General features: G+C 38.6%; 1 protein-coding gene across 1 annotated transcript in view; it reads right to left on the reverse strand.

The window, feature by feature from the left end:
• Positions 1–1,973: 1,973 nt before the first annotated feature.
• The window catches only part of EFCAB2 (EF-hand calcium binding domain 2), a 33,567-nt gene continuing 20,313 nt past the window's right edge, over positions 1,974–15,227 (reverse strand). The window contains exons 2-7 of the mRNA XM_051615191.1: positions 14,890–14,974; positions 10,109–10,181; positions 5,268–5,347; positions 3,382–3,424; positions 3,215–3,281; positions 1,974–2,239 (exon numbers count right to left, since the gene is read on the reverse strand). Coding sequence (XP_051471151.1) covers positions 2,124–2,239; positions 3,215–3,281; positions 3,382–3,424; positions 5,268–5,347; positions 10,109–10,181; positions 14,890–14,974 — 464 coding nt within the window. The 3' untranslated portion in view covers positions 1,974–2,123. The remainder of the gene's footprint in view (positions 2,240–3,214; positions 3,282–3,381; positions 3,425–5,267; positions 5,348–10,108; positions 10,182–14,889; positions 14,975–15,227) is intronic.

Consider the following 15,227-nt stretch of genomic DNA (forward strand, 5'->3'; position numbering starts at 1 on the left):
CATCAAAGAACGTATGTTAAGATCCTATCTGCACTATGAATTTTAACTGTGTTGCACATGGGCATCCTGATTTGGTACAGGAGTAGCTGGTGTCACACCACTAGAAACAAATTATGCTCTCTCTGGAGCACCATGAGCTATGAAATTATTTCCTGAAATAAGCATCTTCCTGCTGACTTTCAAGATGAGGCTGACAGTGGCTCCCAGACTGCAGAATATAAATGAAACTTGTATTCCTGCCAGCTGTGTAGAGATCCAGTACAACACACACTATAACAAACAGAAGAAGGATTCATCTAGGGAAAATAATTTCAGCTTCCTAAGAGAGACTAAAGAAGACTAATAAAAATATGTTTTCTTAATGGGCCTTTGTTGCTCCTATTTTAATAATCAAAAACCTGTATCTTCACACATTATAACACTAATGATTACTTTTGCCTTTTATTCTTACTGGCAGAGAAATGAAATACAGAGTAAATGTGTTAACAAGAGTGTATTGCAGTCTTAGGACGAGTGCAACAGTGGTCTCCAGATGCAAACCCAGCTTAGAACTAGACAAATGTTGTTTACCTGCATTAACTCTTCACTGCCTTACTGTTTAAGAAAATACCAGTGAAAGACAACTTGGGTGAGAGAAGCAAAAAGGTAATTAAAAAAATGTTTCTTTCAGATTGCTTCCATCACCACATTTTGATCATGTTCATCTCTTCTTTGTGAAGCACAGCAGGTCCCTTGCAGCTGGGTATGAAAACAGCTCCTCTGAGCTTCCAGCTCCAGTGAAACAAATTAATAGAGCTAAAGACCTGACATGAGGAGCCCCGTGCTCTGTTTTCAGTTCTGCCACTAGAAGGGCATGACAGGGTGTAAGGCATTCAATGTCTCGGTAAGTCGGTCTTCCCCAGATTTCATCAACTGATGAAGCCTGTTGATGACACACAGCTGGGATATGTAGTTAAGACAGAGGAGTGGTAGGACACTGCACAGGAGGAAAGCAAACTTGATAGAGCAGAAAACCAGAAATTGGGGCAAAGGTGTGAAGCACATAGTGCAAGATGGTGCCCCTGGGGACCAGAGCACAGAATCTTTTCTTACAAGCTGAGACCTCCACAGCTGAAGGCAACTGCTGGTCACTTGTTAGAACATGATGACATGATGTACAAGGCAAGAACTTGAGGGGAAAGAGCTTGAACTCAAGTTAAAGGACAACAGTACAGAAACATCAAGAAAATTATTAAACTAAAAGTGAGAAGAGCAATGAGGTCTTCTAGCAGAGGTAGTTGAGACATATTCTAAGCTAATATTTTTCAAAAAATAGTGCTTCATCAGTTTATGAAAATCAAATTCTAGTCCCATTATCCGGTTTTGAACAATTTTAGCTCCTGACTTGCAAACTGGTTATGAAACGGGAACTGTTTATTGCCTGTGGTAACAGAAATGTTGTTAAGTATTGCTTTGTAAATTTTACAGTGGCAAATTTACACTTAATTGTTTGAGTGAGCGCACATTAAACATGGAAGCAAAATACCATGTGCTGATGGATGAGTAACATAAAATGGAACTAACTGATCCAGTTTAATTGGCTGTAGTAAATAAAGCACAAATATTTGACAAAAACTAGTAGCAAGTTTGTTGGATCTATGATACTATTTCAGAAGTAGTAACCTACCTGGTGCCTTATTAGTTAAACACAGGGATTACATTAAAATACAAAAGCTTTATCTTAGTAGTAGCATGCATTCACAGTTTTAGTCACCATAAGGTACTCAGTTACCTAATTACTACCCACTTTCACAGGTCTCATTTTTCCATTAGTGTTTCAGAAGCAATTGCAAAGTCATTTCTTGACTTCATTAATATTATTTTTCCTGTTATTTTTCAAACCAAATTCCATGATTTCTTTTCCAGACCTTACACAGTACTTCTGCCAAGAGCTCTTTTTCCAGGTGTGAATATATTTTGATACACATACAGAATTCAAGGAAATAAAGCTACACAGATTTTATTTTAATTATAAGCACAAGGTCACAGGCTGAGCTTGTTATACTTTAAAATACATATTTCAACTAACTGCCAACCTACACTGCTGTTACCAAAAGGCATCTCAAACACTAAAGGGGAAGATGTTAACTTTCATCTACTATCATCTTTGAAATGTAGTCTCTGTAGCGAACAGTATTTGTTTCTGGATCTAGAGCAGTGGAGAGCATGTCCTCCATTTCTTCCTGAGTAAAGGGCTCACCTAAAAGATAAACAGAGATTAACACTTTGTTTTGATAGGTATTCTTCTCAGAAAATTACACCACTTCTACTTTTCAAGGATTTTCTTTTGCTCCCCACACAGAGGAGAAAAGGAGCAATGCTAAGGATCAGATTCCTTCACTTTCACGGCACACCAAGTGAGCTGGTCTAAGGGAAAGTAGACAGAGGACATGGATCTTCTGATCTTCTCATCTCCTTCTTGTTCACAGATGCCAAAAAAAGCCTGTTCTCCTCTGCCACAGTGATTTCAAAATAACCGTTTTTGTCAGAATGAATTTTTCTAATGTATACATTAGAATTATTTGCTCTCCTTTGGCTATACTTTCACTTGTATTTTCACTTCTATTTTTTAGGAACTTCAAAGCTGCGATGGCCTTACTGCATCCCTTGTTGAGAACAAGGTCCCCATCTGATAGGTCTTGCACAATGCCTGCACATCATTTTGTACTGGAGGCAGGCAGGCATGAGTCAGCCACGCAAGAAAAGCAGGCTCTTCCAGAGATATTGAGGATTACATGATGCACAACCTAAATCTGGTCTTTGAATCTCCTTGTTTGCATACAGCACTAGAATTAAGATCAAGATAATGTAGGAATGAAGGGATACTGAAACTACCTGAAACATCTGGAAATCTAAACTACAGTTTTACAGGAGGACAGAAAAAAAGAGTTATATCCTTAGAAAGCACAGAGACATGCACAGAATCATAAAATATCCACACAAGATTGTAATCTCTACCTTATAATGTCTGCAGCAAGGCAGATTAATGTTCTTACCATGCATTATTCACCAGTCAAATGTTCTAGTCTGCAGCCACTCATCATGGAAACAGTATTGTCTGAAGACAATGTATCTACTCCTGCAAGTTTTGGCATGCTGAACAAGGACCTCAAAGTGCTATACACACATGTAATGTTTGTTTACTTAAATACTGATATTACAAAAGTCATCTTACCTTCTTTGGTCAAATATTTGACCAGGTCCTCTTTAGTAATATATCCACATTTATTCTCATCCAAAGTCTTTAAAGAAAAAGAATAAAAGTTGTGATTTTAACTGTATTGAATCAAGAATCAGCAACTTCTTTGCAGCAATTAGGTACTTGAATATTTAGTTACAGACCTCAAATGCATGTAGAAGAACATCTTCTGGAATAGGCTGGTAGCTGAAACCATTGAATCAGAAAAGTTAAGTCATTGTCAGACTACTAAAATATTCTGAAAGAATAAATAATGAGTGCTAAAGGAAGGGGAAAACTTATTCTCTATGAGAATATACTAAGTTTGTCTATCAAACATTTAATTCCAACTTGACTTTTTGGAACTGTCCATGTCTTTACCTCTTACGTATTTTATTGTACTCCTGTTTAATTTTCCTTGTGCTAAGGAGCCAGATGAATGGCTTCTGCATGTCTGGACTGGCTGAACAGATTAGTAGGCATCAATAATAACTGAATCATTTCACATAGCCAATGTGCTGAGCAGAAGATGGCCAAATCAAGAAAGCAAAGTTTTGTCCAGGTACTCTCGTAACTAGGCAACGGATCACCTAGTGGATCTTTGATGGTCTGATGAACTAATAATGAGGAAAGGAAGCTGGTAGCTGTAAAAGAAAGGGTCTGGCACTATCAGTTTCAGCAAGACAGGAGAACTGGGCACGTGTGCGTGCATATGTGTGCCTGATTTCAGGGCTGAAAAGGAAACCCTGTGCAGCAAAGGAGACCTTACATATCCCAGCAGACTCTCACCAACCCCAGGAATACTAAAGAGAAGACGTTGAAGCCAGGGAGGTTTTAACTGCTTGATTGTTTCATCCAGACCCACCTCACTCTTTTACTATCTAAAAATCAAATTTGCTAAGAAGGGCCCATGTTTTTTGTGATTCAAATCTCATGTGCCCTTTGATAAGTGAACTACGGACACAGAGCCCTAAAAGACAGAGTGGGTCTTGACAAGCCTGCACTAGCCTGGGGAAAGCATGTGGTTTGGGTTCTTTTTGTGTATGTGTATGTTTGTGTGGAGGGTGTGTGGAGGAGGAGAAGAGCCCAGAGCAGCAAGATATCATTTTATGAAAGGGTGAACATCAGTGTGGAGCCAGAAAAGTGCCATGAAGGCCAGAGAAGACAAAGATGCAGGAACATGGGAAGGCAATGCAACTGCACTGGCACACCAGGAACCAGACACTGCTGGCTGGTCCATGTCCAGGCTCCAAGATTCTCAAATACAGCCCTAAGATGGAATCCGCTGGCTGTGGGTGCCGCCAGAGAGTTTTGGGAAACTCTGTAGCCATTTCACATGTAGAACTCCCTCCTACCAAAGACCCCCTGTGTATAAACTTCTCAATATTGGAAAAGACCAAGTCTCCCAAAACCCTTGGCTACCATCTTTAAAAAGAAAGATAAATTTCCTATAATGAATCTTGCTTCTAGTGCAAAATATCAAAATACTGTGTATATGCAAAGCTTTCTATGTATTTTGAATAACAATGTTTTTTGGCTTTTAGATCAGCAGTCTTTTAGAGTCCTAGTCATGTAACTACAGTCATTTAGAGACATGAATAAGAAGCTGATTTATACAACTCATTGAAAATATACTGTAACAGACTGTGCTGTTCAGTAACTGTAATTTCTGTGTTCAGAGGAAATAATGATTATTACCTTAACTTGCATATAAAAAATTTCAGAGATGCACAAAACATGTTGAATAGCAAGTTAATTCTGATCCATATTAAAAATAAAAATTCTACACACCATCACAATTCATTATTATAAGCTGCTATTATTTAAATTGTCTGTACAGCATCATTTCATGTTGACAAAGTAACTTTGAAACAAAAGCTATCATGGTAATGTAAACTGAGTTTAAATAACAAAAAAAAAACTGTACTCCTTCCAGTAAATCTGTACACCTTCTGTATCTACTGTAAAATTACAGTTGATAATATTTACTTAGAATCAACTCTGTCAATCTACAATAAACTTCAGACACAGAAAATCCACTTTCCATTACCTTCTGTCAAGTAGTACTTTTGTCATCACTGGAAGAAATTTTTCCAGATGAATGTATCCAGTTGGTGGTTCTTCTTCTACCTAAAAATAAACCATTAGTATGGCAGGTTATATGCCTCATTACCAAACTAATAAAAATAAAAAATAAAATAAAAAAATAAAAAAAAATTTAAAAACCACAGAAAATTGGGGTGGTTCCTGCATTAAAATTACAGAGACTTTGAATATTTATATCAGGTTTTTAATACCACATGGCACCATAGCAGCTGAGTGAAATGCTTGTAATCAAATAGAAAGAAATTAGAGGAAGAAATAACGTCCCAGGCAAAATATAGGCCTGATATGCAGACACTTTTCAACAACTCAATATTGCCCTCTTGTGCTTAGGAACTATTCATGCAAAGGAACTGGATGCCTAGTAATTCATCTCATCTTACACAGTAACTCAGCAAAAGTTTAAACATTCAGACTGCATTCATACTAGTAAAGTCTAGCAGGAGCTGGAATATCCTCCGGGCAGGTTAATGTGGCCACCCATAACAGCAAGCCATTAGCATGTTTCCTGGCATGATTTTGCCCTGTGCCACCTAAAGCTCTCCCCAGGAGTCACCAGGCCTGGTGAGAACCTTAGGGACTGTTCTCCAACAGGGTGCTTTGTGCAACCACCTCACTTAAAGCATTTACCAGGGTAGACATGAGCTGTTCTGTGCCAGCTGGCTTCAACACCCAAGGATGTTTCTGGGCACATTTAGTGTGCTAGTTTGGACATAGCCCCAGTCTAGTACACCTCAAGGATGGAATTTGTTGCCGCCACAGGTTTCATAGCCAGAGAGAGTCATCTGGGGAAGGACCAGAGAGACAGGCAGAATGAGTCAGGGCAGTCTGAAACAGTCATAAGGCAGTCCATAAAATGCTACATTAAAAAAAGCTTCCCTTTCCATCCCAAATAAATGAAAATATTAGTCCCAAAACATCAGGGACTTCTAGCAGCATTCTTGCTGCATTACTGTACCTTCACAGGAGATGAGCAACATGGTAAAAAATGCTCCATAACATTGGGGTGCATTCCTTCTCTGAAAATGTCAAGATTACGCCCAAAAGGAGCCCTTGTAATGGAGCTATCTTGCTCCTGTCTGTGTTGAAACTAAATGCCTGCCTTGTGGTATCACGTGGGGGCAGTGACACCTTGCCAGGCTCTTAGACACAGCTCAAATAGAAAGAAGACTAAATAGGCACTGATTTGAAATCTCCTGAGCCAGGAAAAGATGAAGTAAGAAATCTTTCTCTTGGGAGTTTGGTCAGAGCTGGGGTGATGCCAGGTGCTTAAATGGAGAGCTACAACTGCTGCTGCATACTGTTTTCCAGTGCTCTTGAAGGGTTTTGGTGCTAAAAGCAGGCAGCCACCACCTCTTGCTGCTTTAGAGTGGAAATTGGTTTGAAAAAGCACTTTTACCTGTCTGTTTGGTGAGGCTAGTGGAAGGAATCTTTAGCAAGGAAATTAAGCTGTTGCATGCTTCATTTAAAAATCAAAATTATACCTTTTACCAAGATAAACAAATTATACCTTTTACCATTACAGAATCATTTGTTTTACTGCTTGCTTGATTGAAAAGATGTAACAAAATATCTGGCAAAACTTAACTTATTTTCAGTGACATAAGAGTTACCCAATACACTGAACATGTATCACAAATATTGAGATGTGTAAGTACACAGGATGTTTTAGGGAACATCTGTGCTTCAACTAGTATCCAGTCAGAAGTCCACAGAGACAGAAAAATAAATATGGTATCTATTTATCAGAAATAGATATATATATATCTCATATTAATCTGAACAACCAAAAGCAAGGATACAAAACATCCATGAAGATGACAAGTTATTTAAACCATGTTTCAAAGCAAAAAAAACCCCATTAGATCTGCTCATCCAAACTGTTGAAGGTCATGCTAATTTTCATACCAGAACTCACCAATACTGTCCACTTCAGAGCTCAATGTCACAAATACTTGTGAAAATGTCAGCCCTCACTGACAAATATCATACAGAACTGCCTCTTTTTGTTGGTGTTCTATTTGTATTTTGTTTGCAGAAAGCAGTCTGTGGAAGAAACATGGCCTTCCTCACAATGGACCTAGTCCTGGGAGGTGACGAACAACCTTAGCTTCCTCTGACCTGGAAAGAACAGCTTCCATTTCAGTGGCTCTACAGGCCCAGTAATATCTTGAACTGTTAAAATTAATCCTATTCTTTCTACCATCAGACAGATATGTGAGTAACTGAATATATTAACCTTGCCTAAGTCAGTAAGTATTCAGATTTGCAGGTATATGTATCCTCTTACTCTTACTCTTCCTCATGCTCATTCCTATTCTATACTTCATTTCCCATCAATGTTTCCCTTTTCCTGTAATTCCTCCCCTTTTGACAGTGTCTGTGACAATAACAATATTTGCTTGTTAAAACTCTTGAGTTTTGTTCTTCTTCCTTTGGGTACATCTACAGGTCCCTTAACAAATGTACTGTAGCACCTATGTTTTGTATTTCTGCTCTCACAGCCATACTATTATTGTCCATATAACACTTGGGGGCTTGAGTCACCAAGAAACAGAAACATCTTCCAGAGTTATTCCAGGCAACTTATAAAAGAGCAGTGAACTGAATCTGGGATTTCAAACTTCAGGAATTGTAGTAACTCTCAGGTCAGCTTTCACCATCTCTAGCATTATAATTTAATCTTAGTTTTGTAAGCAGGCCTAAAGATAGTAAGTACAACATTTAGCATAAGGCAATATAGGAAACCATATATTATAATTTTTAGAGATAAAATAATTATACTAATGCAGATAGGAATAACTTGAAGGCAACATATGCTGCTTTAGCTACAATAAGGCTAATAGGAAGACAGATAACTGAATGACACAAGTAGTGAGAAACATAAATGACTCACAGCTTATAATGGGCAAAAATACTGGGGAAATAGCTTTGTTACAAGCCAGTCAACAGAGACAATTCTTATTTTATCTAGATTAAGATAAAATGGTATTATCACAGTTAATGACAATGATATCTTACAAAAATTAAGATGTATTAGTGATTAACATAATACATTAAGGGTTCTGCAAGAAGATAATATTCTTCTGGTACCAAACCCATGCCAAGCTTTCATTTCCAGACAGTGTGAAACATCATTTGAGATTTAACTTCCAGTTCAGTGTTCTTTAAGGTTAACCATTACTCTTGAATGTATTCTTTCTTCTTGCAGTATTTGTACTTCAGGTTAATATTCTTATCATCAACAATTCCATTTTTGTTATACTGATGTATCTCAAGAATCTTCTGCCTCATAGCTGCATTGCATTATAATTTATTAAGTTTTAGTTATCTCAAATTTTCAGTAATGCTGAAAATTGAAAAAAAAAAAAAAAAAAAAAAGTCCAATCTCTTTGGGAGGGGGAGGCAGGCCTTAAACTCCCTGGCTCCCCTGGACTTGGGGGAAGTGGTCAGCTTATCCCCTTCCTTTTTGCAATTTCTGTATTTTGAGGCAGTTGCACTGTTCATTTGCTGCAAACAAAAATCTCTGTGAGCCACAAAAAACATCATCTGTATCAAGCACCATAACTTCTTTTTCCATTTTGTCTTGTTTGCCAGTGGGAGCTGGTACAATCTGGTATTGAGAGTACAGAACCAGTGCAGACAGACTGCAGTACCATGTTAAAAGATCTTTCTCCTCTGATGGTTCTTTCCACTTCTTCATTTGAAGCAGCTGCATCATCTTCAAGACTTAGAATAAGATTTCTTACAATAAATTCTGATCTACAAGAGACCAGGCAAGGCTACTGAGGAGAGTCTATTGCTGCAACCACCCATATTTTTGTTTGGGACAGGAAGAAAGGAGTGAGTGAGATCAATTCCCAGTATCCTGAGCTGTATATGAAAGAGAGAAAAATCCTTCCCCCACCTCTCAGCCCCAGCATCTTCCATTCCTTAAGGCACCATACCCATCTGCAAAAATAATGTGAAATCTTTTTCCCACCTCTTTGTCCCATTTATTAATCATACTCTGCCAATGCACCAGCACACTGTCCTTTCTATTGCAAGCACGAGGTAAGGAGACAAAAATTAGTGTAGGAAAAAAACTGGATAAACATTACTGAAGTTCCTTACCCCTTCACATCACTGAGAGGCTGCTAGGTCTTGCAAGTTTCTGTGTCTAAATTGTGACTTACAGGCTTAAGTAATCAAGTCAAAAAACATTACTTATCTATAACTGAGAAATCTCAAGACTGGAAGAGAACTCAGAAAGGACAGAAAGTTGAAAGGTCTAGCTGTAAGATAGCAGTAACAGAATGCAGAGAAAATACACAGCAGGTCTTTCCTCTGTATTTTTGGAATTTAATGTATAATGTTAACACCTGCTCAGTAACTCATTTTTTGTTACTGAATGATTAGTGTGTGTCCATGACATGTCCAGAAGAGTGAGATGGTTAGGGTTTGGATATCCTAATCTGACTGAGGTTTAGACTGACACCCTTTTTCATCAGCCAAAACTACTTTTTCCTCCATTTTCCATAAACGCTGCTCCACCTTGGCACAGTGTCATCACCACCTTCCAGAGTAACAGAGTCAAAGACTCCCCATTTTAACCCATCGCTGTTGTTACCTCATCAGCCTAAAGGCTTGCTTTTTGGCAACCTGGGAGACTGTCTGCCTGCCCAAATTACTTTCATGACACTTCCAGCCTTTGGGAAAAGAGTTTAGGTTTCCAACACAGCAAGGCAGAAGCACCAAACTTGTACAAGTTTAAGACTGAAAAAAAATACAAAATATCTGAACATTTACCTTTGCAAGCAGTTCATGTAGTTCTGCTTCAGTTGGGAAGCAACCCAGGGACCTGACAATTGAACCAATCTCTCTGAAAAAAAGAAAGAAAAAAACATCTTTGTCAGTAAACCTGCAATAGAAGAGTGTCTGTGGAGAATCCATATATCAGTTCAGAGCTCGCATACAGGAGTGTGTATGTACAAGGACACTGGCACATGTATGTGGACTTTTAAGGTAGTCTCTGTCTACTTTTACAGATGCTTAAATATTTTTGAGCTTTCTGGAAGAGTGTAATTGTTCTTTTGACTTCCTCCAAAACTTCTTTATCATTGTGTTGCAGTGTACTGTGTGCAGGTTACTTTTCAACTGCTGTCCTCTAATTGTTAAGCTTAATTTCAGTAAAGCGTACATCTATATACTTAATAAAACACTTTGAAACCTATATGTTTACATTAGATGCTATAAAGATACAAATTCTAAGTACAGTAAAGAACAATTATGAAAGGTCAGAAAGGAGGCAGCCCTGCTATGCCCCTGCTGTGCTCTGAAAGAGTAGAACCAACCAAACCCACCACCCTGTTTACACTGCAAATTATATTCATAGCTTGCATTTACTGCTGAACTTGGTGCAGTTGTTCTGAGCCTCTAAGTAAAATTCAGACCAAAGTGGCCAATGTTCCAAAAAAGTTAAGGATGAACATCAAAGCCTAGATGCAGAATCACTAAAAAGCTGCCAAAAAAAAAGTACGAGTAGGATTTATAGTTATGACTGAAATCAAAGTAACAGAAGCATAAATATTGCTTGTGATTTACAGTTTAATTCTACAACACAGAAATTCAAGCATATTTGAATAAGTATCCACAGTGCTGGTGGTTCCCATGATTCAAACCTCTGTGGTTTCCTCATCTTCATCAGTACATTTGGTGGAAAATATCCACTGCCTAATAAAAACGGTAGATATAAGAAATAATGACCTTTGTAAAATGATCTTACAACAGTAGGGATCCAAATGTAGCACACTAAAAGCATGTAAAATTATGTGGGTCAGTCTTTGGCCTCCTCAGACAGGTCCGAAGGAGCTCCTATTCTGATTGAAAACACGTGAGAAGCACAATAGACCAGAGGGGAAAAGGCTGGCTGCACAAAAATAGTCACAAAACAAAACCCAGTCCCACACATACAGTTGTTATGAAATGAAGCCATCTGCTCCAATTACTCAGTGAAACCTTGCCCCCTGTGGACATGAATGGAAGTTTGGCCATTGGCCTTAATGAGGTCAGGTGTTTAGTCCTATTTTTATAATCCTTGTCCATGCTTCCTATTTCTAGTATTGATATACGGTATTTGTTCCTCTCACTCCTGCACTCTCTTGTCTTTTCCAGCTAAAAGATATTTGTAAATATTCTCTGCCTCCCCCACTAAAACATCCAACCCAAATCATGCCTCCTTGCTGTCCCACACTATTTCTGCTGCCACAGACTGCTGGAGATGGGAAGGCTGCAATCAGCCTCCTGCCTCACCTCTCACATGAGCAAAACCGTGGTGTGACTTAGGGAAGCCAGGCCCTGAAGGAGCAGGTAAAATGTGGCATTGCTGGCTGCTGTTTCTGGCAGCTTGTGTGTGTTTCAGCAGGAGGGTACTGTTTGAAGTGTCTGTGGTCAAAAAAATCCTGTCACATTTGGTAGTAACATGGAGTTTAGAGGACCCAGACAGGAAATGGTATTTTCCTCCCAGCCACTTCCTCTCACTTAGTTCAGTACCTGAAGTTTCTGCTGTGTAGTTTCTAGCCTACAAAGGTGATGGTTAAAATGAGTTTATGTCCATAGTTTTTGCAACACAGATGTGACAAAATTTTGGGTCATGGTTCTCACCCCAGATATAACACTTTGAATGAAAAGATTTGCAAAACCATGCAAGTCCTTGACTCAGGGTATGTTGTAAGCAGCATGAAACAATTACGTCTTCCTCACACTTATTTTCTTAGCAGTTTGCATTTGCATTAGCAGTCACGCAATACTGGTGTCGGCATGTCAAGCCTGAGTAATTTTCATATTCTTCATAGGTATGCAGTACTTCAGGCAATAATACATCTACAGTTGTGGTTATGGATTGTGCTGTACTGCCACCTTCTGATACAAGATAATCAGCCATTAATAATTCCCTTATTTTGACACAGCCCTGCAATATGAACCTGGTAATAATTAGACAATAAATCATCAACAGTTGTACTATGATAAAAAATAATGTGAAATTGTCCATTTACTATGTTAAATAGATTTCTGAGTGTCCCTTCTCACATGTTACAACTTACTGTCTGAATGAACAAAATTTCTGAGACTCTATCTGTATAATTTAATTGTTGTAACATTTCATCAAGCTCTATATCCATCATATAATAGAGTGAGGACAGAAGGAAATATTACAGCTATTTAGCCAGGACTGCAGATGTAAATTATAAACAAAAAAGCAACTAGGATGTCATGGTACAGTGAGAGCTAGGGGTTCCCAGGGCTGACTGGATGGTAGTGTCAGGGGCTCCCCATGATGGGGTGGTAGGGCAGCGCCGGGAGTAAGGAGCAGGGCAGCCAGAGAGCATCAGGGCAGCCCCAGCCAGGAGCAACCAGGGCATCCCCAGCCCTAGGCAGCTGGCACCTACCTGGGTATGGGCCAAGAGACTGACATGAGCACTCTTACCAAAGAGCCATATGAGCGAGGGAACAGCAATTGTACCGAGTGTGGAGACAAAAACTGAAATTCTCTCTATTTAGTGTAACCAAAAAATAATTTTGCTTGTATGAAGTACCCATAACTTCTTAAATTTAGAAGCACTAGTAAGCATGCATTGCTAAAATCTCCACATAAATATTGTGGACCTCTCTAGCTTCTGTTTTTTAATGTAGAAAAGACGTTTGGAACATTTAAAGATGTTCTCCAATTTGGCTTTGTGAAGAATATCTAAAGACAACAACTTCACCAGTTCTCATACTCCTTTGTAGTGTTTATAGTCAGTAATTGATTTATAATTAAAAGCTCTGGTGATACCCTTCTGAAAATAATTATTGTAAATATGAAACATTACTTCAGTAAACTTTAATGACACCCAACTGTAACAACTTCAGAACCTGCTCAATAAGACAAAAACACATTTTCTGTATGCTGTAATAAAAGCCATCTTGTTATATGTAGTGATGTATATGCTAAAATGAAGTTAAAATAGCACTGTCAAATAGTCATTGCCCTCTACAACTACCCGAAAGGACGTTGTAAAGAGGTAGCTGCTGGTCTCTTCTCACAAGTAACTGGTGATAGAACAAGAGGAAATGGCCTCAAGCTGTGCCAGGGGAGGTTTAGACTAAACATCAGGAAGAACTTTTTCACTGAAAGGATTGTCAGACACTGGAACGGGCTGCCCAGGGAGGTGCTTGAGACACCATCCCTGGATGTGTTTAAAAGTCATCTAGATGTGGTGCTAGGGGACATGGCTTAGTGCTGGACTTGCTAGAGTAGGGTTAATAGTTGGACTCAGTGGTCTTGAAAGTCTTTTCCAACCTAAGTGATTCTATGATTCTATGATTCTATAGTCAAACTTTAAAAATACCAAAATTAAAAACCACCAGAATTAAGATTATTTAGGAATTTTAAAATTTTACTTCCTTTAGCTCTGTATCTTCCAGCCAGTTATGCCCTGAGCAGTTTAACAGTCTATGTTTTTTTTCTTCCACTGAACTTTTTCTTACTCTCTCAGACTTATATTTTGTTTGTGTTTCCACAACATTGCATGCAGAAGGTATAGAACATGTAGCTCTGCCTCCTGATTCCCATCTGTGCATCCCATTCACCCAGTTCCAGTCATCCCACTTCAAAAAGGAGATAGCTGAACAGGAAGGAGCACAAAAAAGAATGACCACAGCTATGCAATGGCATCTCCTAAGAGATTAAACACATTCAGACTCTTCAGCCATAAACTAATGTGATGAAGGAGGGATGTGACAAACAGCTATGAAATCATTAATGGTGTCAAGAATATTAATAATTAACAATTATTTGCTATTTATCATAAGACATAAAAAAACCCAACCCAAAAAACAGGTGCCACTCAAATCATAAAGTGGCAAATATACAAAAAAACAATACTGTGTATTTGCTCAATTCCTTATATCCACCCCACAAGAAACTACCAGTAGCTCAGACCAGGGTATAGGACTAAATGGACTTCTGGAGCAATTATAATCTTTATGCTGTTGTTTTTGTTGGTGGTAGTTTTGTATATAACCAAATCCTACGTAATTTTCTTCCAAGTCTCCTAAAAAACCTTCCCTATCAAAGCAACATCCACCTCCCACATTACCCCAGAAGAAGACAGATGTGCAGAATGCATTGCAGCTGAGGACACCTACTTAGAGCATTTCAGTCTAACATGCAGCGCAAGGGACACTCCTTCATGTGCTGGGACTAACCTGAAAGCAAGGGGATCCACACAGGATCCAGGACCTATAGCACCAAACCAGTTACCAGAGCAGAGATCTGCTATTAAGGATTGTAGCCTTGGACTTCTTATCTAGCTGCAGTTTCCTCTTGCTTCTTGACTCCTTCAGTCCCAGCATCCCTCTTTCAAGGCAGTCTTAGTCTTCAACCACTGAACAGTGTAAAATGTCTATTAAACAAAGACATTCTTGTCCAATTAGGGCCAAAAGGACTGCTTCAATTTATCTTTTCTGATAAAGCAGATCCAGGTTTAGGCAGTTATTTATCTCTGTTCTAGACCCTGTAATATTTCTGTGTAAAGATATTTACAAACCTGACATCCACAGTTTTATTGCATTCATGGTCAAACACATCAAAAGCTTCTATAATCTTTTTCTCAAGTTCAGCTACTGAGCGATCTGCAAAAAGAAATATAAGAAAAGAAAAAGAAAGATTCACTGAGCTGTTGCAACTGATTTATTTCCAATTTCAGAACTGCGACACCAGAAGCACCAAAACTGATAAAGGGTCTTACAGGAAAAGTACTTTGAAGTTATTCTGAAAAAAAACCCAAACACTCTAAATGCAGGATCTGTCATTTATACAAGCAATATGGCCTTGCTATGGCTCTGCAGCTGCATCAAGTCTGGTGGTAATGGTGTGTCTCAGCTG

This window comes from Apus apus, chromosome 3 (genome assembly GCF_020740795.1).
Source record: "Apus apus isolate bApuApu2 chromosome 3, bApuApu2.pri.cur, whole genome shotgun sequence".
NCBI lineage: Eukaryota > Metazoa > Chordata > Aves > Apodiformes > Apodidae > Apus > Apus apus.